At 40.1% G+C, this 26993-nt stretch overlaps 1 protein-coding gene across 1 annotated transcript in view; it reads left to right on the top strand.

Moving 5' to 3' along the window:
* Positions 1-18720, top strand: part of tspan15 (tetraspanin 15) — a 36284-nt gene extending 17564 nt beyond the window's left edge. Inside the window, exons 4-8 of the mRNA XM_036546880.1 lie at positions 1788-1883; positions 8240-8353; positions 15091-15141; positions 16559-16675; positions 17971-18720. Of these exons, the coding sequence (XP_036402773.1) occupies positions 1788-1883; positions 8240-8353; positions 15091-15141; positions 16559-16675; positions 17971-18129 (537 nt within the window). The 3' untranslated portion in view covers positions 18130-18720. The remainder of the gene's footprint in view (positions 1-1787; positions 1884-8239; positions 8354-15090; positions 15142-16558; positions 16676-17970) is intronic.
* The last annotated feature ends 8273 nt before the right edge of the window (positions 18721-26993 follow it).

Raw genomic sequence — 26993 nt, 5'->3', positions numbered from 1 at the left:
CATTTCACTGGTGCTTTCAATATGAAGAGATGGAAAAAAAATCTTTTTTTTTTTTTTTTTTTTTTTTTGCACTGGCTGGCTGGGTGGAAGATGGGACCTGAAATAATCTTAGTGCAGAGTCCTTATGCCGTGCCATGCCAAACATGCAATTTCGAAATGCATTAAATCAGGAAGTAAATGATTTTGGCAGGTTTTTTTATTTTGTTGTTTGTTGTACCTCATCAGTTCAGTGTTACATCAAAAAGAAGAACATTTGCATTACAAGTATGGTGTCAGTCTTCCTGAAATACAAGGGCTGAACCACAAACTGGCATTCATTTTACACCCCCCTTCCAAAAAGGGGTGCGTAAAAGGGAGAAAAATATTTAACAATGGTTCCCCAAACCAAAAGATAACAAGGAGCAGAAACGCCACAAAAAGGGAAAATGGCAGCAAATGGCAGCAAAGAGACAGAATAAAAGAAAACGTGAAGCATCAGGAGTATAGCAGGAGAGTAGCTTATGAACGACGCAGAAATCCACAAAGCACACAGGCTGACCTGGATATATATGGGCTAGATCTGCCCTCTGTAGTGACACAAAAACAGTACATGCTTGAAAAGCTAGGGGGAGTTCCACATTGAGGCTTTTGTTTTCTTCTTGAACGAAACTGGTATTAATTAGCTTCATCCTGTCATTTAAGAAGATCAATCTCTACAGTCTAGCAGCAGCTCCAGTGCTAATTAAGCCTTTGATTTTAGAAGATAATTAACTGATAGGATTAGTCAGTTCAGCTGGGGATAAAGTGGCAAAAGGCCACCATTTCCTGCCTTCATCAATGAATCTTTTATCATTTTCTGACTCTGAAGATGTATTAGGAATCGCAGTGCCCAGGTGTTCAACTTGGCTACCCAGTTCGCCTTAAAAATGCTTCTTACACCTCATGCTGCAGCAGTATAATGCAACATGATTCTGTGTGCCCAGTGGAGCTCCGCTCATTGGCTACCCCAGGACCTCGATGACTCCATGGGATTCGCACAGCAGTGATCTAATGAACTATTGTGTTCTTGTAACAAGTGCGAAATATTTCTGAAAGGTTGTGCATGTTGTCTTGCATCTTATGCTAAGCTGCTACTTGATATTTAAGTAGAGGTTTTTAACAGTAGTTCTCAAGTGTTCAAAATGGTCCTGCACTGAAAACCTGAAAACCAATTACCTTTTTAGTTGTTTTTTTTTTTTTTTGATCCTGTAAATCTGTCGGCAAATAAGTCAGGAAACTTTGATTCTCTAACTGTTGCATTGCCACTGTATGTAGGGCTTGTGTCACAGAGAAGCAGGGGAAATCTGTTCAGACAGAAACCCCTGCTGTGCATCAAGTCAACATACAGTATCTGTACAATGTATTTCCTTCTTTCATTTCAGTTAGACCATATACGGTTGCCTCCAGACCTTTGGGGGATTCTGCATAGTTTCAGAAGCTGCCATTAAACTTTTAAAAGGCAGAATTTTGGTGTGCATTTGATTTATTGGATTATAAATATTATGTAATGATGTGAATGATGGTTACCCTTGTATTTTCTGTATTAGTTTTTAAACAATATGACTGTTCTGTGGCATTAAGATAAAAACAATGGTTACATTGATTTAATCAGTGATTTAATTCTCCAGTAGGTATATTTCTGTTTTATTATTTTATTGTTCCCATGTCATCAGGGATATGAATAAATATGGAGGACACTGTGCATTTAAATGTATGTTTGATTTCATTTTTGACAGTATACCTTTTAACCTCATAACTTTTTCCCATAGACAGTTGACCTCCTAAATAAAAACATTCGTAAGGGGATGGTGAACTATTATGATGACCTGGATTTCAAGAACATTATGGATTTTGTTCAGCGAAAGGTGAGACCTCTCTCATGACTTCAATTATTGAATCAGTTAAAAAAAATACTTTGGATGCAGGTATGCCACATTTTATTCGACACAAACATCAATATTTATTTAAGAACAGAATAAAATTGAACTTCATGTGCACTTGCCATGCAATATGCAAACTTGTCTGCATTGTCTGAAAATTATCACAATTTACAAAAAACAATGCTTTATATTTTAGACACCAGCTTCAAGATAAACTTCATGTTGATGTTCAGTATATGCCTACTTCTACATAAACATAAAATTTGCATCATATTTATATGCTGGCATTTAAATAAAATGTTATTTGGGATCCCAAGTGGCTCAGTGGACATGGCACTTGAAGTGCAAGGTCAGCCCTTTGGCCAACATGACTGAGAAGATTTTTAGAAGAGCCATTATTGACATATACTGTGAAGTAAACATGAGATACGGAGAGACTGGGGAGTGGAGGGGTCTGGTGTTGGAGGGTGAAAGTCTCTGGCATTGGGGGATGGAGAGATCTGAGAGTAGGAGGTGTAGAGGTCTAGCGTTTGAGGGTGGAGAGGGGTCTAGCAGGGGTGAAGGGTTTGCCAGTTGGAGTAAAAGTCATGACCTGCAGCTACTGTGAGTGATGAGCTCAGGTAAAATGGGAATATTTTAGTAGGCCGTAAATACGTCAAGCTGCGGCATTCTGGGAAAACTCTAGAGGCCTGGTGGCACATGCACCAGGTATTAGAGAATTACAGTAGTGTGGGCAGGGTGAGTATGAGCAGCTGGACAAAAAGTGGGGTGGAGGGGGAGGTGAGAAATAGACAGATTCTTTAGATATTGCGGAGGAAGAATCTACAGCTAAGAGCACTAATGCTGTGTTCTCAGTTACTGACATCTTATTGTCCAGTGTTCAATGTTCTTTGTAAGTAGAGATGTGATGGAGACACAGTTGTATTACCAAGAGTGATAGAGAGATCTTGAGTGGGTGAGGGTTTTTTGGGAGGAATAGTTCTGGGTCATTTCATGTGAAAATGGGACAAAAATTTCCATGACGTTTTGGATTTTCCTGAAATTTAATACATAGAAAGGTCACTGCAAGACACTGCACCTTTTGATCTGTACCTGCCACAATCACATCCTTATGTTATTTTGGGTAGGGCCAAAATGTCATTGAAATGCCAACTTTAATTGATTGTTTCTCAATAATGCTGTTAGATATGAAAGTCAAATGTATGTCAGAAGTCCTTCGTCCAAAGGACCTTGCTATGTATTGAATTTCACAAAAATCCAAAAACTCCATGGACATTTTTGTCCTGTCTTGTCATGAAATGACCCTGGTGTGGTTTTGCGTGATTGAAATTCAAATGCAGATTAGTCATCCAGTTTGAGATGCTATCAAGGCACACCACGGTGTGTGCTGACATTTGTTTGTCAGAGGTTGGAAAAGAGAGAGAGCTGGGTATATTTAGAATAGCACTAATAAGGAAAATCATGAAAATAAATGATGGAGCCAAGAGGTTTTGCATAAAAGGGGAAGAGGTGGGGGTCCAGGCACTGGCATCTGTGAGACTCCTGTCAAAAGGCTGTGAGACACTGTGACAGAGCTCCTCCAGGATCACAGAAGCTGGGTGAGATCTAGCCAAGGGGCAATGTCATCTGTGCCAGAGAAATAAGAGGTCCTGCTAGCCACCTGTTTCACATGCAGCAAATAAATTTACATTGGCAGTTTGTCATTTAGCAGACACTAACAGAGACTAACAGAGAACAAGAAGACCATGCTGATGAAGTACCTGAAATGTACATGTACTTCATATTCAGGACTTGTCTGAATGAGCGTCAGCCCCTTACACAGTGCTCTGGTTACTAGTGATAACAAAATAGGAATAATAACATATATGCTTCAAAAACAGATGTTAGATAATAGATCCGGGAAGGTAAAGAAGAGAGGATAGGGAGGCATCTTTTGAATACGGGAATGTAACGGCGGCAGAGAGAATAGCCATTGTGGTCGAGTGGTTAGGCTTGAAAACAAATTGGGTTGATGTGTGGTTGATCAATTTTCAAGGAGAAGGGGGAGGGGAGAGATGATTAATCTCTGCCTTTCAAGGGTTTTATAAAGATCTGGGAGAAGGGACACTTGTCATGGGCAGTAAGAGAACAGTTAATGCAGCTGGAGGCATAAACCAGAGATATATGTAAGGGACTCAAGGGAGATAGTCTGGAGCAGAGGCGTGTGGATCTAATGGACAAATAGTTACTTGATTTGCCAGCTGGAGTTGTGAGATATCAGCATCAGGAGTCTGCAAACATGCTGAGAGACAGGAGAGGTTAATGGAAGTTGCTTAAAAGACTTGAAAGACCACAAAAGGCTTAAAGACCATAACTTTCATCTGCAAATAAGATGCAAGGTCACCTGCAGCAAGATTAGAAGGAGATGGAGGCAACGCTAGGTTGAGAGGGATAAAATAATAAAAAGTTCATTCGGATTACTTGTGGATGTTTGCATTTTGTACTCTTGTAAGTTATAAACAGATGAGACATTCTATGAAGAGACAGAGGAGAGACTGGTAGAAGGCTTGGTCAGTAAGCATGTAAACTAAATGTAGTGGCATGTAGTAATTTTTACTGTTATATCTCAACTGATTGTAATTGTGCTCAGTTGGCAAACAATGCATCAAATAACTGTGAACTGTGGACTGTAGGCCTTGTGGAAAGAGGGCGGAGCCCTGAGAGATGATGAAAGTGTAGGCAGGACAGCCAAGGCAGCAGAGTCAGAATACAGCATAAGAAAGAGTCAACAGACCGTGGGGAAGAGTTCACCATGGAGAAGGGGTTGGAGGGAGAGAGCCACACATGATGCAGTAGAAGGGGACCATAGGTCTGAGTGGAATACAGGAGAGAAAGAGAGAAGGATAGAAAGTAGTGGGTGGAGAGTTGAAGGAGATTACCAGAGGTAAGGCAATATCAGTCTGATTGTTTGCCTTGTGTGTAAAAGTACTTTTATACTGCTGCATCTTTGAGGTTTTTAACAACCAGAGCTTGTGTCACGGCCCTTCTTCTCTGTCTGTTCTTCATGTCCTCCCATAGATAGTCTCCTTTGCCTTTTTTTGAATAGGTTTTTATATGGCAGGGCCGAGTTTTTGTGTAGGTGTACTCTATAGGTGGTGATTGTAATGGTTTAATTGACCAGAGAAACCAGCTGAGACCCAGGCCTAAGCTGCCTATTATTCAGCAATTGATTAAAGATTTCAGAAACCCCCACTGATTCTGAACATGCTGGAGAACTCATGCGATACAAACGGAGCTAATTACGGCAGAATAACACTGAGGTGCATCCTATATAGCATATTTAAAGTACCTGAGGTACAAATTTCCACACCTTTCAAGGTCCCTGAGTATTTTTGTCTCCATTTTATGTGGGATTACATATTAAACTGTAAACACGTTAGTGTTTTAAATATTAAACCTGTTTCACAAACTAGGTGCATATAGTCAGTCTGGAATGCAGAAATGTTTTTAAATTCAAATCATGAATAATAATAAGATTGAGTGACTGTGCCTTCATGGCTGACTCGCTTCTAGCATTTGAATTTTTTAAGATTGCTCAGTTCAAACATGAGCAATCTGTGAATATTCATTTCAAGTTTAATCATTTAATCATTTCTCATGTTTCCATCATGAATGTGAGAATTGTCATCACTGAGCTCACCCTAAATGAAAACTGAAACAATCAGTTCTCACATCCTCTATAAATATTTACATCATGGATTTAACAATAAATAAGCTACAATGAATATGTTCAGAGAAATTTGTTACAGTATGACATATATATCCTGATGTGATCTCTTACATATATTTCGTTGCAGAGTGATCTGTAGCATTTAAATAGCGCTATATGGTGAAGGGCATCAATGTGTTCACATAGACACTGGCTTAAAGCAATCTTCACACCTAGGAAAAAGCTGATGAAATGTGTGCACTGCGTGGCTTTATTTGCTAGAGCTTTTGCCATGTCACATGAATAAGAGCTGAAGGTCTTGTCAAAGCATTTTTAAATAAGTGGTATTTGGGGGGAAAAAAAAACAGACGAAAGTGAGGATTGAAATTTGTGAACCTTACAATCTCAATGTGTTCGGTGAAAGCCAGAGCACACTGAATGCGGAACGTTCATTCACAACGTGGAAATGTTAATGTATTTTTGGAAGCAGAAATACCAGGGCATCCGTCCTCGCTCAAGGTTGTTTTTCGTGCAAACAGAACACCGCAGTGAGCGCCCCCCCCCCCTCCCTCCCTCAACAGGTTTTTAAATATTTTTAGCAAATAAGTCTCTTAAAAGTTGCTTAAAGTTCTCTCAAAGGTTCTTGTAAATGGAATGCTCTTAAGCGCTTCTGTTTTCGCTCATTCCAACTTCTGCTAGGACTTCAGCCCATTCGCTGGAGTTAAAGCATCTCTCTGCCCTAGCGAGTCCTTACGTGCCTAGGTAATGATGGTAATTACAGCTTTTTATGGTACTTCAGCTAATGCACAGACACTGGTCTTCTTTTGTCTGTGGGAGAAAAAAAGAATTCAAAAATGAATTGAGAGGGCTGTTTTAAGTTGAGTAATCATAGTGCTATCTAAATTATAGTTAACACTGTCATTTCTGTCACAGAAATGTATAAGGTTGAGATGAGTCTTTGATGGGAATTATGTAGAACATGAGGGAGAGAAACTGAATACATCCACATGTGGAGCATTTTGTGTAATGTTAGAAGTAATCTGTCACGGTGTTAAGGCAAGAATTTAGTCTTGGTTAAATGTATCGTGCAGTTGTTGCACAGATATTGAATATTATATTCATGTTAATTGTTGTAGACATTTCTTGCTTGTTCAAGGAGGACTGTGTCCAACGATGTGCATTAAAATTAGTTACAATTTACGACCTGCTATCTTTTATAATGATAACCTGTTGTGGACATCAGGGCTCCACCTTGAAGGACCTGCTGTGAAGGATAGAGCCTACGCTGACTCTGTTATCATCTGGTGCTAGGCTACCCAACTCCACACCTGTGCTTCCCCTGGTCATTACACCCTCAGTGTATTGCTGATTCCACCTCTGTGCGGCCTTTGATATACATGGTTCAGTGGGCTCTTAATGGTGCTCTCGGACTGTGGCCACTCAATATAATGTCTTGGGTCCAGAAAGTGACATCCTTCCTCGGTTGTCATTGGACAACTGCAAGCTTTTGTGACAAAAGTAATAGTGCAATGATTGTGCTTTATGCATCCTGTCAAAGTTAAGGGGCACATGAATATATCCCTTAGGTGTAATATCTTCAGGACAGCAGGACACTAATGAAGAAGTATATCTGGCACAAGCAACCGTGAGTCAGGTGATCTCTAATTAAGCTCTGGTCAACCTGCACACGGTGAATAATGAGTCCTCCAGGGGGGCTTAAATATTAGTGAATCTGCGCAGAATATGCCCAGTTTTTGTCCACTTCTCTCTCTCTGTGATGTCTCTGCAGTGCTGCAGTGCTGCACTTTATAGCACACATTTTGAGGTGTGCTTTCAGTTTATCGTGATGAGCTTGATGTCCCTGTGCTGGTAAAGGCTTATTATTCTCCCTAAGCAGCCAACCCTGGAAGGCTGCCTCATCCAGTGAACCAGCCAATCACTCAGTAATTACCTGAGCCACATGAGAGATTTGGATTTATTGAAATGAAGTGGAGCATTGGCATATGAATAAGGCTGTTAAAAATGAACCCAATGAGAAGCCTAATCGTTATGTATGCCTTTACCCCTAACAACAGCGAGCTTATCTATTTTCATACAAAGCAGATTGGAGCATTCATTACATTTCTGCGCAGATATATATGTTTTTCATACTTTAGGAATCTATTTGTAACAAAAATAGTGGTGGATGTGTCACATTGTCAGCATTTACAAATCCCCTTTTATGAAATATTTGTTGTTCTTGTACGTTTTCCTTTATTAAAAAAACTTACAAGCCCAAATGATTTCTTGGTGTAACGGGCCATATTACTAGTTTGAAAAGTTGCTTTAAAGTGAAATTGGTGTGTAATTAAGTTAAAACCCCAAAATGACATTGAAACCACCAATCTTCTCGTTTAATAGAACATTCTGCATAGATTTTTAACAAGCATTTAATTTGTTAGAGCCTTGAAGGCATAGGCAATACATTAAAGCTGTACCTCTGTATTTTCTTAAATGTGCTGCTTGGATCGAAAAGAACAAAAATGTGAAATTGAATGCAATGCGTGGTATTTACGACTTCACATTTCTAAATCTATCAGAAACTTTCTGAGGTATATTTAAGAGCTAAGGTTGTGCTAAACGTGTTGATATGTGCTTATGTGTTTCTTCACAGTTCAAGTGCTGCGGTGGACAGGAGTACAAGGACTGGGAGGTGAACATGTATCACAACTGCTCCGCCCGGGGGCCCTTGGCATGTGGAGTCCCTTACACCTGCTGCTTCAGAAAGGTGTGTGCACCTGGACATTTTTAATGTGCTCTAGAAGAAATGTTATGTTTTCAGAGCTGCACTATTTATCTAAATGAACCAAGGAATGAAATGGAATACAATTTCACAGTAATGTAATGTAAAGCACGGTCTGTTGACGCTCTGCCTTAGTTAGCGCCGCTCCGTAATGCCGGCCCTTCCCTCGCGGCCGCTCTTTTGGACCGTTTTCAAGCAGCCAGTCACGGCTCCCTGCGTCAGAGGGACAGGTTTGAATGAGTCAAATGTTTTCTGAAGCCAGACTGCTCATTTCGTCATTCTCAGACTGAGAAGCATGCTTTCACACCTTCCAATCTGTTCTCACGTTTTTGCCTTTGGCTTTGCTGTGACATGCGATTTCAGTGCACAAAAAGCATTAAAAACACCTGCAGTGTCTCAGCTAGGCTTGAAACATGATTAATATTGTAATTTGTGCCTTTTGGGCAATGCATACCCCTTTCCATCCTCAAAACGTCTCCGCATCCCCCGGATCAATAAATTAAAAAAAACATTGTAATGAGGGTAGATTTTAAGGAATTAATCATTTATATAATAATTCTCATCTGCGCACCTACAATATGCTAATGTCTTCATAAATTTTACGTCAGCCACAACCTGTTATTCAAATTCATCAAAGTATTATTCAAACGATTCAGTACTCAAATTGGTCATGAAAAACTGCCAGTCTTCTTACTGACCTTTTATAGCTGAAAACAGAATAACCTTTGCCTTTATCTTTTTGTCAATGCTTTGTAAATGACATCGCTCTTTTGGTCAGAAATGGTCTGTGCTTAACATTCAAGAAAATTAAATTCAACATGTCAAACGACAGTCTTTAATAATGTGATCTATTAATAAGTCATTATTAATTAATAACCAATGTGATATTTGATATTGGTTTACTCTGAAAAACCAGTTTTCCTCTTCTGTATAATTGCTCTTGCACGTGTGTGTGTGTGCGCGTGTGCGTGTGTGCGTGTGCGTGCTCAAGTATGTCTGGGAGCGTGTACACATGAGTGTATGTATGTCTACCACAGTATAATGTTAATAGAGACACATTAGAGACAATAGAGACATGTGTAACAGAGATCGATGGGGGCAGAGAAGGCGCCGCCCTGTAAATGCATTTGCAACAAAAATCAAAACACTGCAGAAAATGTTTATTGTGTGATGCCCGTTTGATGCAGGAAAACATAGCATCAGGGATGTTGGCCATTGCCTGATTGTTATCTCTTATTATTTCTTCAACAGACTCAGTTAGGAACTACTGATATGCACTGCTGTGCCTTGCTGTGTATCAGCAGAGAGCATCACATTCAGACAGTCTGCAGTGGAAACCCACACCAGTGTCATTACCACTGTCAATCACTGACAATGCTGTGTCTTAGAGGGCACTATCGACAGCATCACACCATCTTGGGTCAGCTTTGAAATCACCCATGATCCTGAGTAAATGGCTCTCTTTCATTTGCAAGCCTGCTCTGAGTCCAATCTTAGCACAATAATCCAAAACCCAGACAGCCGGTGAGTCTGAAATATTTAGCGTGTTCTAACCAAAGGGAAGGACAGGCTGCTCTGCTAATTTTTACTGGTCTTTATGCTGCTATTTAATGCTACAGCCGTGTGTAACAGTGACAGTGGAAAATTTTACTTTAACAATCCAGCTACTTGTAAGATGTTAAGAGAGAAACGCAAAACAAGGATAATTGTACAGTACAGTTTGAATAGCATGAGTAGGCCACCTGTAAACACAGTCGCACTTGTGCAGTTCACCACTATAGCCATTATCATTTTATCAAGGTTCCTAGAATGAATCACTCTATTCTGAGAGTTCAAGAAGGTAAGCATCCACTAATTTACCCGTAATAACAAAACCTCCTATAATAGGTGTGATTTAACATGCTAGCTTGCTGCAACCTTATGTTTTTTTTTCAGTATTTTTAGATCATTCAGTTTTATAAAGATGTTCTGTATCTTTCTACTGCTAATCACAAATTTTTGGAACAAGCAAACCTGTGTGGTGAGGAATTCAGTATTCACATGAATGAATGAATAAGGGCACATGTATGTAGTGTTTAGTGTTATTTTTGATGTCTGAGTGTGGTTATTTGCAGAATGATCTGACAGAGCGGGCTGGGGTTTTGACAGGGAGACAGGAAGGCTAGAACTGCGGGTCACAGCGTTGCATAAAGAAGCATGATGAATGCACAAGTTGCAAATACCAGACATCATGAAACGCTGTTAAATGTTCAGCCAGACTGTTATGGATTAGCAAACTGTCAACAGGAGGCAACTACAACAAGACCTTTCTTAGTATGAGTATAGTAAATCAACAACATAAAACTATATGCTGATATTAATAAATGAACAATGAATAAATAATTGCGGAAATGAGAGCCATCACCCCCAAATGCACATAACATATGAGCTCTTATATAACAGGTTATATGATAGATTCTAAATAGATTCTTGGAATCTATAACTGTAATAATGGTAATTGCTTTGGTGCTAGCTTGATCTGCAGTGAGGCTTAGTAAAAGCTTTCATGTATAGTACAGATTACAGATTATTCTGCATTAATATTATTAGAAATATGATTACAAAGTGATACACTCTCATGTTCTCATGTATAATACATTTCCTGTAATACATTGCATTTACATTGTACCTGTAATATTGCAAATTTGGTTGTGTGTATTGTCCTACATATGGTTGAAAAGCAATGCAAAAGCATACAAAATTGGAAACAACTTACACAATATCATATTGGTACAGTATATTCGATCGTGTCTGTAAAATGAAGATACTTTACAGGTCAGTGTGGATTACCATTGCTTATCATCTACAGCACAGCTAAAATGTACAGTAGTGTTTCATCAGGAAGGCCTCTGCTAAAAATAAGAGAACCTGAGCTGTGTTACAGTAACACATCTATTAAGGAGTCACCCTAGTTCCCTTAAGTGATGTCTGATGTTCTGCAGTTCTTAAAGTTTACGTCAATGTGAAGTGGTTGAAAATGTCCATTACGAATTTGCTGGGAAGCTATTAGTGTGTGTATGGTGACTATTAGTGTTGGTGTGACTCAAGCAGGAGTGACTACCCTCCCTCCACAGATGCTAGGCTTAGCCCACCTGTCTTCAGGAGGCTTTCGGGTTTATCTTTTATACAGACACCAGTCAAAAGCTTGGACACAACTTTTATTCTTTATTTTTACTTTTCACATTTTAGAATAATAATAAAGACATGAAAACTATGAAACAACAAATGGAATTATGCAGTGACCATAAAGAGTGTTAAACAAATCATCATTTCAGATTCTTCAAAGCAAGAACTACTTTTTAAAAATATATATATTTTTTGCAAAGAAATTCATACATAGGCATCAATTTCACTATCTGTATTTGTCTAAAACAAATTTCAAGCATTTAAGCATAAGCATTTAAGCATGTCTTGAAATGCATGTTTCCCATTATCTTAATCAGGTGTGTCCAAACTTTTGACTGGTAACTGTATATTTACCATCACAGCTTCAGTCGAATGTGTAATGTTTGTTGGGGAAGGTGAAGGAGCAGGTAAAAGACTTTCTCCCATAAATACCCCAGAGGTACTCCAGGCTTCAGCAGTATTTCTCAGTAACATATTGAACATGGGTAGTATAGTATGAGTACATTCAACTGTAACCATGATATGCCATCAAATAGGAAATGCACTGCTCTAGTGTTTCTTACAGATAAAATCTCATGGTGGTGAGAGTTGTTCTGAAAAAATAGAGATGGGCTTGTTAAATGTGGGACTGTGAGATCCATCTGTTTTTTTTCCAGTGCTGGCATTTCCCAGAAGCATATTTTGGATGATTAAGAGGTGAAAATGCTCTTAAAGATAGAGCAATATGATGACTGTTGTTCTTTTTCCCCTCCCATGTATTTTTCCATGGATAAGTCCAGATTTTTTTTTTTTCCTGGAAAATGTGAATACGTATTCCCCTATATGTTTATGGTGCATATGTATGGTCTGCAGGACCGTGACAGCAGAGAGACGTGCTGTCTGAGCAGAGCGACCGAGAAATGTGCGTTCGCATCACGCCAAGCGGCAGAAGGGCAGGTAGTGCTGATGTAGCTCTGTTGTAACTCTGTTGCTAGGCATTGTCAAACAATTGGGAATATGCCTCCAGTTTATCGAATGTGTTTTGAGCTCTGATGAATTTCCCTTGAAACAGATGTCCACGTCATTGTTTCCCCACTTGCTAGTCCAATGCAGTTGCTTATCACAGACAAACAGACACGAGGAATAACAGACACAAGACTACAGTGTGAACGCATATCTTGGGCTGCCAGGTCCCACTCATTATTGATGTGTCAGAATCCCTAATTTTAGCTGTTTGCAGATATTTACCCCATGCCTCTGCCCTCTCCAGGAGTAACAATCAACAACACCAACCCTTTTCACTCTTTTATTTCTCTTTGGCGCGGATACACTGAACAAATTTTTTTTTTTTGTTTGGTCTGGGACAAAAGCACAGTTAGAACAGATTGTTCGCTATCTGAATCAAACCAATGTAAACCTTGTCTGTACATGTGCATCTGATTTAAAATGTGTCCGCATAAAAGGTGTGCACGCTTCTGCCAGGTGATTTGTGAAAGGGCACAGTAAGTTTTAATTAAGGAAATCGGATTGAGCACAGCGGGAGGATGTAGTGTGCCAGCGTGATAGCTGGTCATTTGAGAGCGTTCTCGCTGCAGTACGCAGAACAGCCCAGAGGAGAGCTGCGTGCACAGTGTAACAAACCAGCAGAACAGGTGAACTCACTTCAGTATTTGTGAATTTCACATTTATTAGGAATAACAGTGCTGACATTGTGGAAGTGACCCGTACCTTTTATGGTCATGTGACACACAAGAACAAATACAAAAGGATTTATAGTGATTTCTGAAAGCTTATGAAGGCCACAACCAGCAATACACAATTAGTGTACTACCATTCATACTGTAACAAAAGTGAAAGAAAAATATGTAGGCTAGTGGACCAGCAGGTTAGCTAACTCATTAAAGAAGTCAGTCCACTTGCCTAGCTAGGCAGGAATAGAACAACCAAATGTTCTAACTCTTGTGAATACTTCTCTTCCTGAGACTGTCTTTCAAACATTTTTTTTTTTTTAAATCATGGAATATTCAGTGTGTCATGTGTCATGTGCCGTTGTGAATGGTATGTTTGATATGAAGGTTTAAGCGTTGCACAGACAACCATCTATTTCAGCAACACTGTGAGCCCATTAAATTGCATTTTTGTCATTTAGCAGACGCTCTTATCCAGAGTGTACACATGTTACAATTTTTACATATTATCCATTTATACAGCTGGATTTAGTACCTGGTACAAGCAGCAGTGCCCCAGTGGGGAATCAAACTGGCAACCTTTTGGTGACAAGCCCTGTTCCTTACCACTATGCTACACTGCTGTCCTGTCCACACTGGCATGCGGCCAGGCTAGGCTCCACTACATTCTGCTGTTGTCTGCTGTTGTCTGCTGGGCCCTGCAGTAGCCTGCTAGGCTAGGCTTTGCTCTAACCCTGTAAGTGTAACCTGTAGCTGTCATCCTGCCCTGAATCTGCTCATGGTGTATCTTTCATCCATCCCTTGTGGAATTTTAATTGTCAACTCGGTTTTACAAAAAACTAGCAGTATCAAAGTTTATTCGGGCCAGCATTTAAAGTGTATGGTCTAATGGGGCTTTTGGCTCACTGTTGTCTCTCTGTGAGTCTATTTAATATCTGTTTAATGGTTTGAACTTTTAAAACTGTGTTGATCTGTCTTAAACGTGAATCGCGCACGCCGATGCGACAACGTAAGCAGTCTGAAGATGCTTAGTTTGCATAAATCATTCCAAATACCATGATAAACTGTGATTAACGTCAGCTGGATAACAGCCAGTGAGCTGTGGAGAGCACTGTTGCTGTTGGCCCTTCAGTAGATAAATGTCTGATTACACTGAGTCCTTCTGTGTGAATCTTTACAGGCCTGCGTGATTCTCCTGTCATCCCAATGGCCAGTTAATATCAATCAGAGACTGGATGCACTGTGGGCGATTCGCAATGTTTAGAAAGTAATTTTAGATCTGTCTTTTGTACAAATCTTTTACAGTCTTAAAATCAGTGTGTCCCAATAGGTCAATCATATAGCCATATGTGTAGTACTGTAGTTACAGTGTTTTATGGTTTCAAATGTATCTGGATTATTCTAAGCAATTAACACAACAGTGTTTAATATGCTAGAGTAGACTATTTGCTCTCGTCTAGAATTCATATTCTGTTGCTGCTGCATATTAGTGCTGCTTCCTTTAAGGAAGAATTATGTAAATGTTTGGCACCCCTCAGTGCCGAGACAATGTGTACTTCTTAAATATTATCTAAAAGTAATATAAAATGGAAAAATTGTTACCTGTGTAAGTCACTATGGATAAGGTCGTCTGCTAAATGCCAATAATGTAATGTAAATGTAAAATTGTGTATTCTGATCTTAGATATTGCGTATAGCGGTACAGACTGTGGTACAGAAGTGTCCTTTATGTTGGTCATGTGCATTGGTATATCCGCTTAGGGCAATGCATTTTGCTCAACCAATTTCTGGTGGTCCTTTTATATTATTTGGAATTTCACTCAAAATAGCAGATGGTGTTTTCACACCTATATTGCCTAAAAATGAATCTATTACCTTCTTGTATTTTAGCCAAATGAAGTTGCCAACACCCTCTGTGGATACCAAGTGCTCAACAAAGAGGTAAGACAGGCTGAGCCTCAGCAAATACAGTCGCATATCCTAAACTGCCTTTTGCACTTCCCGCTTGACCATCACATATTCCCTACTGACAGACACCGAGTCTTCACATTTACCTATCAGAGTCATTTAATTTTGATAATACTCTGCTAACAGGCTTTTCCAGCCCTCAGCATTCTCTATCCAGAGATTTTAAAATTAATACACATTATTAAAGTTCCCTTTTCCACATGTTTTGACCGCTTAGCAGTACATAAATATGAAAAAAAGACAAGTAGTGAGAGGCATAATAGGGGTGCATTCTTGATTATGTAATCCAGGAGGAAAAATAAGGTGGAGGAGAAGAAGATGAGGTAAAGAAAGAGTGAAGAAAGTATGAGGTAAAAGACCTAACTGTCAGTCCAGCACAAGTATGGGGTAAAGGACCTACCTCTCAGTGCTGTATAGTTATGGGGTGAAGGGCCTAACTCTCAGCGCAGTATAGGTATGGGGTAAAGGACCTATCTCTCAGTGCTATATAGGTATGGGGTAAAGGACCTAACTCTCAATGCTGTATAGATATGGGGTAAAGGGCCTAACACTCAATGCTGTATAGATATGGGGTAAAGGGCCTAACTCTCAGTGCTATATAGGTATGGGGTAAAGGGCCTAACTCTCAGTGCAGTATAGGTATGGGATAAAGGGCCTAACTCTCAGTGCAGTATAGGTATGGGGTAAAGGGCCTAACTCTCAGTGCAGTATAGGTATGGGGTAATTTTCAAGCTACAAGATGCTCCCGATCTTGTCAGTTACTTGGTGTGCAGCCCTCAGTGTTGTAAGGACAGAGTTTGGAAGGAAATTTATTTTATATCGGCAAGCGAGTGCCAAGCAGAACTTTTTCAGCATGATGCCGATTTGTTCCCTTTACTCGACTCAAGGGGGTCATTTAACCAAATTTCTTTTTTAAAGCTTACAACATTTAAACTCTTTTATAACAAGCTTCTATTGGATTCTGTAGCTCAGGGAAGGCAACAATAAGTTGGAAGAAGAGAACTGTGCAAGCGTTTATAAGTGAAGTTCAACAACAAGGAAAGAGGCAAAGCAAAGAAAGAAACTGGAGAAAGTACTGAGACTATATACTGAGAAAGGAGGATGGAGGGGATGGCTAATTGAATGACGTTGTTGCTGAAATAAATGTGTGGTGAGTTCCTGAAGGTTTCCAGGAAGTACTAAATTAGTTTTATCTATTACCTGGTTAAGTAATGAATAAATTAAATTTTTTTTAGTTGGGTATGGTGCACACATGCACTCACACACAAACACACACTCTCATACACATACAGTCTCTGGCATATTTGCACACATACTGTATCTACTTATACATGGCTACACATCTCTGTAGATGATTGACATATAACGAATATGACTCTCCGGTTTGCAGCGACTTGACCTGCAGAATATTATCTATGTGCGGGGATGCACTGATGCAGTCTTCATCTGGTTCATGGACAACTATAAAATCATGGCGGGACTGCTGCTTGGTATTTTACTACCACAGGTAATTTTCCTTCCATGCCGCACATGTTCACCTGATAGGTGTTGCTGTGTTCTGTTTCACCCCACCCTTAGTGATGAATAAATGCACGGTAGATGGTGAACTTTAAATAAGTCTTTTATGAAATGAGAATTCACTGGTTATTAAACCATAAACTGTTTGTTAAATTCCAAACAGATGACACAGTCACTGATCGTGAGCAGGATACTTCACATCGGTGGCCTGATTTGCAGCAATACCAACAAAACGACATAACGCTGAAGCGTGTTTGCTGTTGTGTTGCTCTCGTTATTGGATATGTGTGTATTATCTGCTTCTCCATAGCTTGTATCTGCCTGTGGATCTGAGTGGTCTCCCACATTCTCCCAGGTGCCTGCAGTCTTTCTTCCGAAGGTTTTATGAAGGATTAGGTGACAGAGACCCTTCTGTTTTATCTCAGATAAGATGCTCTGAGGTCTTTACCATAAATGGTGGCCACCCTGAGGGCCATGCTGTCAGAGCCTATGCTCCGACTATGGTTGTTAGTGTTTAAAACTCTCTCTCGTGGAAATACTCTACGCTTTTTTTTTTTTTTAAAGGGCCCACAATTGAGTTTTAAGATTTTTTGTCTTCATAATAAGTGACTGCTCCTTGGTCAGCCCTGCAATGTTTGGCAACAGCATATAATCTTAGTGAGTTTTACATACACAGTTTTTCCATGAAAATCCTTGGAACTCACTAGTAAATTGTAAGATTAAATATGTATTTAACTGACAGACGAAATCTTTATGTGGCCTCGAGTAAACTTTTCATGTAAAGTTATAGTTTCCTCTTACATCAAATATACAACTCATAACAGTACAACAGAGTGCAGATACCAACAGAGCAGATAAAAGTAATATCTTAGTCATTGGGCAGAAAAATATTTGGAAGAATTGAAAAAGTATCCAAAAGCAATTCAGTGAAAATTCCTCTGTCCATCAGGGTTGTAGGTTGCATCTTGTCATGCCAAAGGGTGTTGGAATTGTGGACAGATACTCCATTCTTTTCCATTTGTTTATGGATGGCTCATAGTTATGAATGTCTCATGTTTATGAGTTTTCAGGTTGTCTGTGTGTGTCCAGGGTGTTTATGAATGTACAGGGTGTTTATTAGTGTTCTATTTCAGTGTCTTGTGTGTCTTGTATGTGACTTTCATGTCAAGTATCTCATATGTTTATTAGTGTTCCTGGTGTCTGTGAGTGTCTCATGTGTCTTATAAGTGTCCAGAGTGTTAATAAAGTGTGCTGGGTATTTATGAGTGTCTTGTGTATTTTCAGTTCTTCGGCGTGATCATCAGCTGGCTGTACATCACACGGGTCGAAGACGCTATTAGCGAGTTTGGCCACTACCAGGACGGCCTGCTCGCTGAAAGCAGGGAAACCAAGAAGCAAGGCCGCCTGGCAAAATGGTGCCGGTGTCTACCAGAGATCGACTAAACCCCTGAGCTCCAGAAGAGAGGACAGCCGCTTCCCCTTCTTTAAGTGTTCTGGAGTCCTTTTCAAACCTTCATTTGGGGACACTTTTTATATATTGTTTTTTTTTATTTGGGGACTCTGTGAAGGGGACAGAATTTTAATGCAGTGAATCAGAATAAATCATAATTTAATTTAAACTTCATATTGGCATAAAATACGGTGTGCTTAATTAAGTTTCCTTAGATAATACTGATTATTATTAGTTACAATGCCTTTTCATGTTCTGCATTGAATCAGGCCTTTATTCACATGTTCAGACCTTGTCAAAAGCTTCTGAACTTGGCTGCTTCCCAGGTTATCCGTGTGCCACATTTTTGAAAGGTTCAGTCTGATTAGAATGCACATAATCTGCATTCTGCACAGTGTTTGAAAAGAGCATTCATAATATCAATCATAATGACCCTGCCTAAACTTCAGAAGGAACCCGTGAATTCGCTTTGGAGCAAACATTGGTCTAAATGGAGAGTATCAAAGACCTATACAAAAGGCATTTATTGTTGACATTGCAATCTCTCACCAGAAATGGTTCATTTTGAAGGTCTCTCATATATAATGTTCTAAAATGTAGAGGATGTTGTTGGTTTATTTTTAGTTGGTTTAGTAATTATCAGATTTAAAAATTCCATTTTTGGAGATATGGCATTTGTGCAGTGTGATGAATTCCTTCCAGTATGCCAATATTTCAAAAACTACTGTCTCTCCTCAGGTTCTTGCATTTTGTAGCTGAAAGAAATTTTACCAAAGGGAAAGCAATTTAAAAATATAGGAGCCTTTTGGAAAAGGAGCATGTCGTGCTGTCTACTGCACATTCCTGGTGAGATGATCAGGAATTCAGTAGCATCAGACAACTGGATAAGTGCAAAGGAGATTATCTGCACACAGTGTCCCAAGAAACGTTTTAATATTTCATAAGGAGCTTTTCAAAGATTTTAATAAAAGGTTGGACAATGTAATATTTCTACAGAGTTACTATGATACTCCTGCGCTGAATTGTGCTTATCTCTGTTGGTGTGTGCTTTTTTTTTCTTTTCACTGAGTGAGGCTGGATGGCTTTCTGCCTCCCTCTCTACTGACTTCAGATAAAAACGCTGGTCATAAGCTTGTTTTATTTTTAACACTGTCGTAAGGGTCTCCCAGCTTGGGGGAAAAATGTTCTTCTTTCATTGCTAATGTTTTTACTGATGTGACTTGTTCAGCCTCCATCAGTCAGTTTCCATGGTAAAGGCCTGGGCTCAAGTGAGTGTCAGAATCTCAGTAAGGCTTAGCAGCACTCAGTTTTAAATCATTAACATATTATTGATTAGATAGTGTCAGTGCCTTTTCAAATTCCGTAATCAAGTGTAAAAAAAATATGAAGATGAAAAGGTGGGACCTGCTTATTTTTATGCAGTTGCAACACTACTAAATAAGGTGCAATTTAAATACTGAGCGTACCTGTGTTTGATTTTTATCAGCACAAATAACATAAAATTTTGTCTTACAGTACCACTGTTCAGTGTGGTGATTTGTGATACATAAAATGGTGAATATGTATGAGTTTTATGAATACATTAATGTTTTGCAGTGCCTTGCCTGTTGTCTCTGTGAGTTTCTAAGTTTTTTTTTTTTTTTTTTTGCCTAATGGTTTCTTTTGATCTGAGCATTTTTCTGTGATGATGTGAGTATTCTGCTCCTCCATCCTTCCTTCTACAGGTGGTGTGCACTGGCGTATTACCTGTGCACGGTGCTTTCATCTTCCTGTCTGTTTCTTCCCCATTTCCCAGCATTGTTTTTCATAACTCGGTCATGGACTGAGTTTTCTTTTTGCTGTAGCATACAGAGGTCATACAATGCATTTGTGTTCAGTCTCTTTGTACCACCCACAACTTGTCATGGTTTATGTCCTTGTTAGACATGTATACACATTTATTCTAAGCCACATGCGTATGTAGACACTGTTATATACAGTGAACATAGCTGTCATTTTCTGTATGCCAGCATTGGAGGTGCTGACATGCTTTGTTGGCCCTCGTGTCGCTAAATCACAGCCAGGCAGCGTGTTTTGGATACACACCCCCTGATCACATTTCCTCCACCGGCAGTAAAGCGTGGTCCTGGCTGTCTTGTGTCTGTACATCGTACTTACAGCCCATGCCTGGTGCAGCTGCCTACACAGGTAGATGGAATTTGTAAAAATAGCACCGTTAGTTTAGCATTACGGCACATACCTCTGATTAATTTTTGCATTGCTCATCACATATTAATGCATGCCATGTAATAAATTGCCTTCTATTCTGCACATTCGTAATGCCCCCACAGGTTTGGACCAGATTAAAACCCTAACTCCAGCCTTAACATGTAACAGTAAACTAAAGCGTAACCCCCTAAGAGTGGCTAAGAAATCCTTGTTTGAAGAGAATAGTGTGCCTTGTCCAGGTTGGTGCTTTTGGCTTGATAGGATAGCTGTAAAAACATGATTTCCTGAAATGCATGATTTCCTTTGTTGTGTCTTAAGATCCTTTCACTGTTAAAATAATCTCAGATAAGGAAATTGCCAACATTTCATTGTCCTCGGTTTTACCGGTATCATTTAAAATGACAAATCAATTCAAAATGGATCTGTGCTTTTGACCTGTACAGATTGCAATGGGATATTTACTGTAAAGACAGGCAGACAATGCCCTGTATAATACCTATTATAGCAGGAAAATGAAACTGTACCTTTCCTCCCAGGATAGGGATAAAAGCCTGAAGGCATAAATATAATATCCCAGCTGACAGAGAGTGGATTTTCAGAATGAGTATCTTACATCTGCAGGTAAGATTAATGAGCTGACACACAAGCCACCACAATTGACAGTCCTCTCCTGTTTACATATCAGCTACTGATGTGCTCCCGTCTGTCCTGCATTGATGAGCAGCAGGTGCATTTTTGCAAAAAAAAAAAAAAAAAAAAAAAAAAACTCTGACTCCCAATTGTCAGTTCTCATCTAGCAGACACTTTCATCCTGAAAGACTTTAAAAAAGCACGCACAAAAAGGTTTACGTCAAGAGCAGAGAAGTGTCACGATTTGATAGTAGGAGTCTTTCTGTAACATACCACATTCTGTTAAGTGCCATGTTAGGTTCAAAAGGAAGTTTGAAGATGTAGCAAGCGTATTTGAGGATATTGTATGAGTGTTTCGACTTCAGGATTATTTGAACCAAGATGCAGTTTGAACAGATGAGTTGTCAGTCCGCGGTGGAAGATGGTCAGTGACTATGAGATTCCTTTTGCAATATTATCCTTTCCTTCCTCAGTTGCAGTTTCAAGTCATTTCTGAAGTAGATCTTGTCAAGCCTTTAAACAGGAAACGTGTAAAACACTTTCACACCGAGGAATGTGAGCACAAGGGGGCAGGTCATGACCCGGCGTCTGTAATTATCAATCAGCCCAGCTCATTCATTCCTGGTCATTCTACACCCGGGAGCATAGCAGGGAAGTGGTTACTGTGGCAGCACAATAATAACAGGTGGGAAAAAAACTGCCGCGGTAAGAGAACATTCGCTGCCTCTCTGGCAGGACTTTAACAAGGGAGGCCATGTAATGGCTGTTAGGTGCTTATCTGTGGCGCTAGGAAATTGGTCCCTGCTCTCTTTCAGACACTGAAGCACACTAGCGTCATCGATCTCCCTGCATCCCCTGCAGGTCCCTGTCGGCTGCGGCCACGTGACTCGCCACCCGTCTTCCGAAATCGGCTCGGAACACACCTGCTCAGACTTCACCTGCTTCCGGAACTCTAACCTGTGCGTGGCATTGTTCGGCATCACGTGAACAACCAGGTTTAAGGCCATTTTGTTTGTATAGATACTCATTAAGCTTTAGTCTAAAAAGTGGAATTTGAATAGTTTAGTTTTGGGGCTGTGCTCTATTTAATTGGCAGTGGAAATGCTGCTTTATCAAATAGTGTGGCAGTAGTAATCCAAGGAAATCACAGTATTTGAGATTTGTAAATATTGCCTAATGAGGATGAAATTTATCCTATATAAACTAGTTGAGGAGCAAATATTATTACTCAATAGCTTGTCAATGATATAATATGCACATTTATAGCTTAGATAAAGTTGTAATTTGTGCAGGGTTTATTTTATTTTATCATATGGATTGTCTCATTTTGAGTAGGCGTTAATGATATATCATTATGATATATCATATGACATTTATGTATAGCATATATGAGGTCAATAAATGTGGCATTTTCTGTTTTTATTTTTGTGGTTATGATTTACAGACTAGTGCTGAGTGCATTATGCTTATTGAGGTCTGTGCTTTGTCTTGAGGACTGTTTAACTGCTGCTAAATGTATTTAAGAAAGCACAGCACTGAAGCAGAGGTACCAAATTATTTTGGTAAATGATGAATCCCTTCTCAGTAATTAGATACAGATACAGGCATCCAGTGGAACGGGTCACGCCCACACTCAAGGGGATTTTTCATACACGTCTCAAAGTCACACCGGCATTGACAATCTGTTTGTATTGTTCTGGAGAGATTAAACATAAACCATAAAACTGGCACTGGTGACTGCATATGGTTATCATTTCATGCAAAGCTTCAGTAGCTGATCATGCCTTTAGCATGTTGTGCGAAGTATAACCCAAGAGATATTTTCAAAGGAGTGATAAGTGTCTGTCTGCGGTTTATATAAATTCAATAGAATATGGCACAGAAGAACTTCAAGCAGGTGTCAAGCTATGCAGACAGAAGAAAACATTTCGGGGGTGTACCCTGGGAGGAGTTTGAATCTCACATTTTCTGAAAATGGAAGTGTATGGAGTTTGGCGCAGTGAGGAGTCCTGTTGTCCTTGTGCGCATTACCTGCCAGTTCATGTTTTTTCGTTAACTGAAAACGGTGAAAAAATATATTGACATTTGATGAGTATCATTTGCTAGATTAGATCAGAATGAACTTTATAGCATACCAATAGCGCTGCATGCATGATAATTAGGCACTGACATCCATCAGTACAAGGCATTGGTATCCATGGTTACACTCCCTGCGCAAGTGAGAGAACTACTGTAGAAGTAATCTACATCCTCATTCGCATATGTCATGCATGTGTCATTATGTCAGTGTCTTCTATTGACATTTGATTAGTGCATTTTGATTTATTTCTGCTACCAATGTAAAAAAAAAAAAAAAGAACACCACATGTTACAAGGCACTTTGCGTAGTGAGTCATTGCATTGGTGGTAATTGATTCTAATGAGTTCCACCTCCCACAGTGAAACATTTGATTAGCATCGATGTCAATGGTACTGATCAAAAGTTGGTCTGCAAAAGCATCTGAAACTATGAATCTATTCTGGAAAATCATCTAAAAATACACACACACACATACACACACACAAGTGCATCAATGGTGCGTAAAAATGCTTTCTGTGAAGCCAATGGATGGACTGCAGCAGGGTGAGGATGGGGAGAGCTTCATGTGGTCTTTTTGGAAGATGGAGGTCGCATCCCACACACAGTACCACCCCTAATTAGCGGATTTTTCTGCTCTGCAATCGACACAGCTCCCATTTCCTGTTCTGCACCCACTGCTTCCACTTCCCTAATGAAGCTTCGCCTCCAGGCATCAGGATACAGGAGCCAGGCCCCCTGTGGGGCCCTGAATCCCTCCCCTGCTGCTAGGAGGATGGGGGATCTCTTTCATATTCCCAGATTCGCAGTAATGTGCTATGAGTCACAGGCTCACGCTGGAGGTCTAGTGCTTAAGGTTATGCCCATTGGAGCTCTCTCTACAAGCAGCAGTCGTCTTTCATGTGAATTCTCTGTCTCTTGTGGCTGTTCAGATTGAAGCTCTTTATTCACAATGTGGCCATTGGACGCTGTGAACCCAATGGCTCATGGGTGTTTGATGCCAGAGCTTTTAATGTAACCCCTACCTCCTAGGCTAGCAGATGAAGAGGCTCAAGTGGGCCATCGCAGTTTATTCATGTTCCCAGAAGACCCTGTGTCCTGAAAGGACTGAGAGTAAGATCCACTTGCTTTTCCTTCCCTATGAGATTGCTGGTTGCTCACTGCTTCCAGCGTTCTCTGCGCCACCCTCTGCCTTTATACATCATGATGTCATTATGATACTGGGAAGTGTTTCCCTTTTAACTGATAAGAACAGGTTGAGATTCCCACAGCCAGGCCACAGGGTGCAGACTCTTCATTTTGGTGTCAATGCAGAGTGCAAACCAAATGACATTGACCCCCCGCCCCCCCCCCCCCCCCCCCCCCCCCTCATCAAAACTGAATAATATTTAATGGATTCAGTGCTTCTTCTCGCACCTACTCACATTTGCTTTCATATCATATTCAGTGCATGAGATGTTGTGCGGACGTCTTTAACGTTAACGTCAACCTGAAGTTCTGATCCAACAGGAAAGGGACGATATAGAACAGGTCACCAGGATTCAAATGTGCTAAAACCAGAGCTGACACACCCATGAAGCTGCCTCATCGATCACATCCTCCCCAAGGATAAACACTCCGTGGGGAGCTCACTGCAGACTCATTGTGCCCCAGGGGTCTCAGCACAGAGATGATGTATTGACCCACAGTAAGGCTGCCGTGCAGGTATGGGCAGTATTTTGCATTACCCAGGCCTAAGAGAGCATGAGATTTAGGGAATATGACTCACAGAATATAGCCCACTAATCCCCAGTTTCTTATTGTTTAAAACCCACCAAAAGCTGCCCACTAAGCTCCAAAATGTCAGGGTTTATAACTCAAAATACAACCCACTAATCCCCAGTTTCTCGTTGCTTAAACCCACACAATATAGCCCTCTAATCTCCAGAATGTCAGTGTATATATCTCAAAAGACAACCCACTAATCCCCAATCTTGTACTTATAAGCACTTATAGGTCATTAAATATGGTCCATTAATCCCCTCTTTCTCAATGTTAATAACTCATTAAATATGGTCCACGGATCCCCACTTTCTTTTCAGTGTGTATAACTCATTAAACACACTCCACTAATCCCATATTTCTCTGTGTTGCGCTCCATAAGTGTCTTGTGTTCTCAGTAAATCTGTCTTAGTGGATGGCTCAAATGATACCGCTGCCACTGGCCACACAAGCGTCGATTTCCAGACATGATGTGAAGCATTTCAGAAAGCCTTGCAAAGGGCTTCAGAGTAGCTCATTGGTTAAGGAATTTGATTTGAAAGCATGCTGACCTAAATGCATGCGGAGCTCTAGGGCCTGGGTTCGATCCCAGCTGTGTCATCAGTTAATGTTGACTCAGAGCCCACAAATTGGAACAAATCAGCTTTGTTCCAATGGGGATAGGGGTGAGTATGTCAGAAGGAGCTGCTCTCTCGGTATCTTGTGGCTTATGATGTTGTGCCTGTGTGTTTTTGATCACAATATTGCAACCAAATGTGTTATTGTTAATCGGCGTGCAGGTTCACTCCTATAAATCAAAATATCAAGAGCAAAAATATATTTTTGCAATATATTTAATGTACTATATTGGTACATTAAATGCACTTATTATCATTCTGGATAATGACGTCAGAATTCAAGATGTGCGTCAAGATGTTAAATACCCATCAGTTAAGGTGAGTGAAGGCCATTTTCTGATTCTGGAGGTCATGTTACCATGGAAGCATGGAAGTTATGGCAACCGATACCTACTCCTGGACAGAGAGTGAGACAGGCAGGTGTGAAATATTAGTGCTTCTCCATTGTGGGATTTGATTTATTGCTTTTTCTTTTGCATTGGAGGTGTTTTGTGCGGGAAACCCATGAGGAGGAAAGATTTTATTTCTTTTCATTATGATTATGAGAATTATGTTTAAAAAAACATTCAGGTTTCCCATATGATCTCTCCTCAGCCAGCATACTGGTGCCTTGTGCAGTTTGTTTACTTTGGTCATGTTAAACATTTGCATATTTATCTACCACTATTGTATACAGTGTTGCTTGACACAGACAATTTCTTGTGGGGGCATGGGGCGGAGGGCAATCTGCAAGTTTGTGTACTGATAAAAAAATCTTTCTGCACCACAGGGTATGCACTGCGGCTGGCTTTCAGCAAAGCAATAATCATTAAAGCAGCTGATTAATCCTGTCAGTGCTGACATTTCCAAGTCAGAAAAAGATAGCTGATAAAGTAGCAGTGTCTTAGAGTAAGAGCAATACACACATGGCCACAAGGGCAAATCTCGAAGCCATCGAGGGCAATACATTTAGATCTTGGAGACAGCATGGTGTCAAACAGGGAAGGCAGATGGTGTTTACTGATGGTGACACATCGTCACTTTGCCTCATTTGTATACAACCCAAACAAGGCCATGCCCTCACCTTCACCTTTAGGGCTAGCCTCTTCTCGCCTTCAGAAGGATGTGCATGCCTCACTGTGTTTGTGTTGGCCCTGGCCTCTGAGCCCTAAATATTCTGTGCCAATTTTTTTTTAAAGTTTCTTTATATGTAGAAATCTTTCGACATGGATATAGCCAAGAAAGCAAAATAGTGGGTAAGATTAAGATGTACAATTTTGACTGAAGGTCGTCTTTAAGAAAATGCAGAGAAGCCAGAGCAGTTGGCCTTGAGGCCAGAGACAGCAGGAGAGACTTATAGCATTGAGTACCATTTGTCAATGTTTAAATCTGTGATCATACAGCTTAGGATATTTACAAGCACATGTGTGATGAAAAAATATCAAATTACAAGGCTTACTGGCATTGGACAATTGATGAACATACATTATGCATTTATGTATGGGTACACTACAACTGTATGCTGGGGTTTATTGCCATTGATATCTCAGCCTTTGTCCATGACAGGGATATGTACATGCATAGC

The sequence above is a fragment of the Megalops cyprinoides genome, chromosome 15 (genome assembly GCF_013368585.1).
Source record: "Megalops cyprinoides isolate fMegCyp1 chromosome 15, fMegCyp1.pri, whole genome shotgun sequence".
NCBI classification, from domain to species: Eukaryota; Metazoa; Chordata; class Actinopteri; order Elopiformes; family Megalopidae; genus Megalops; species Megalops cyprinoides.
The sequence above is the reverse complement of the archived record's forward strand: the minus strand, read 5'-3'. Positions and strand labels throughout refer to the sequence as shown.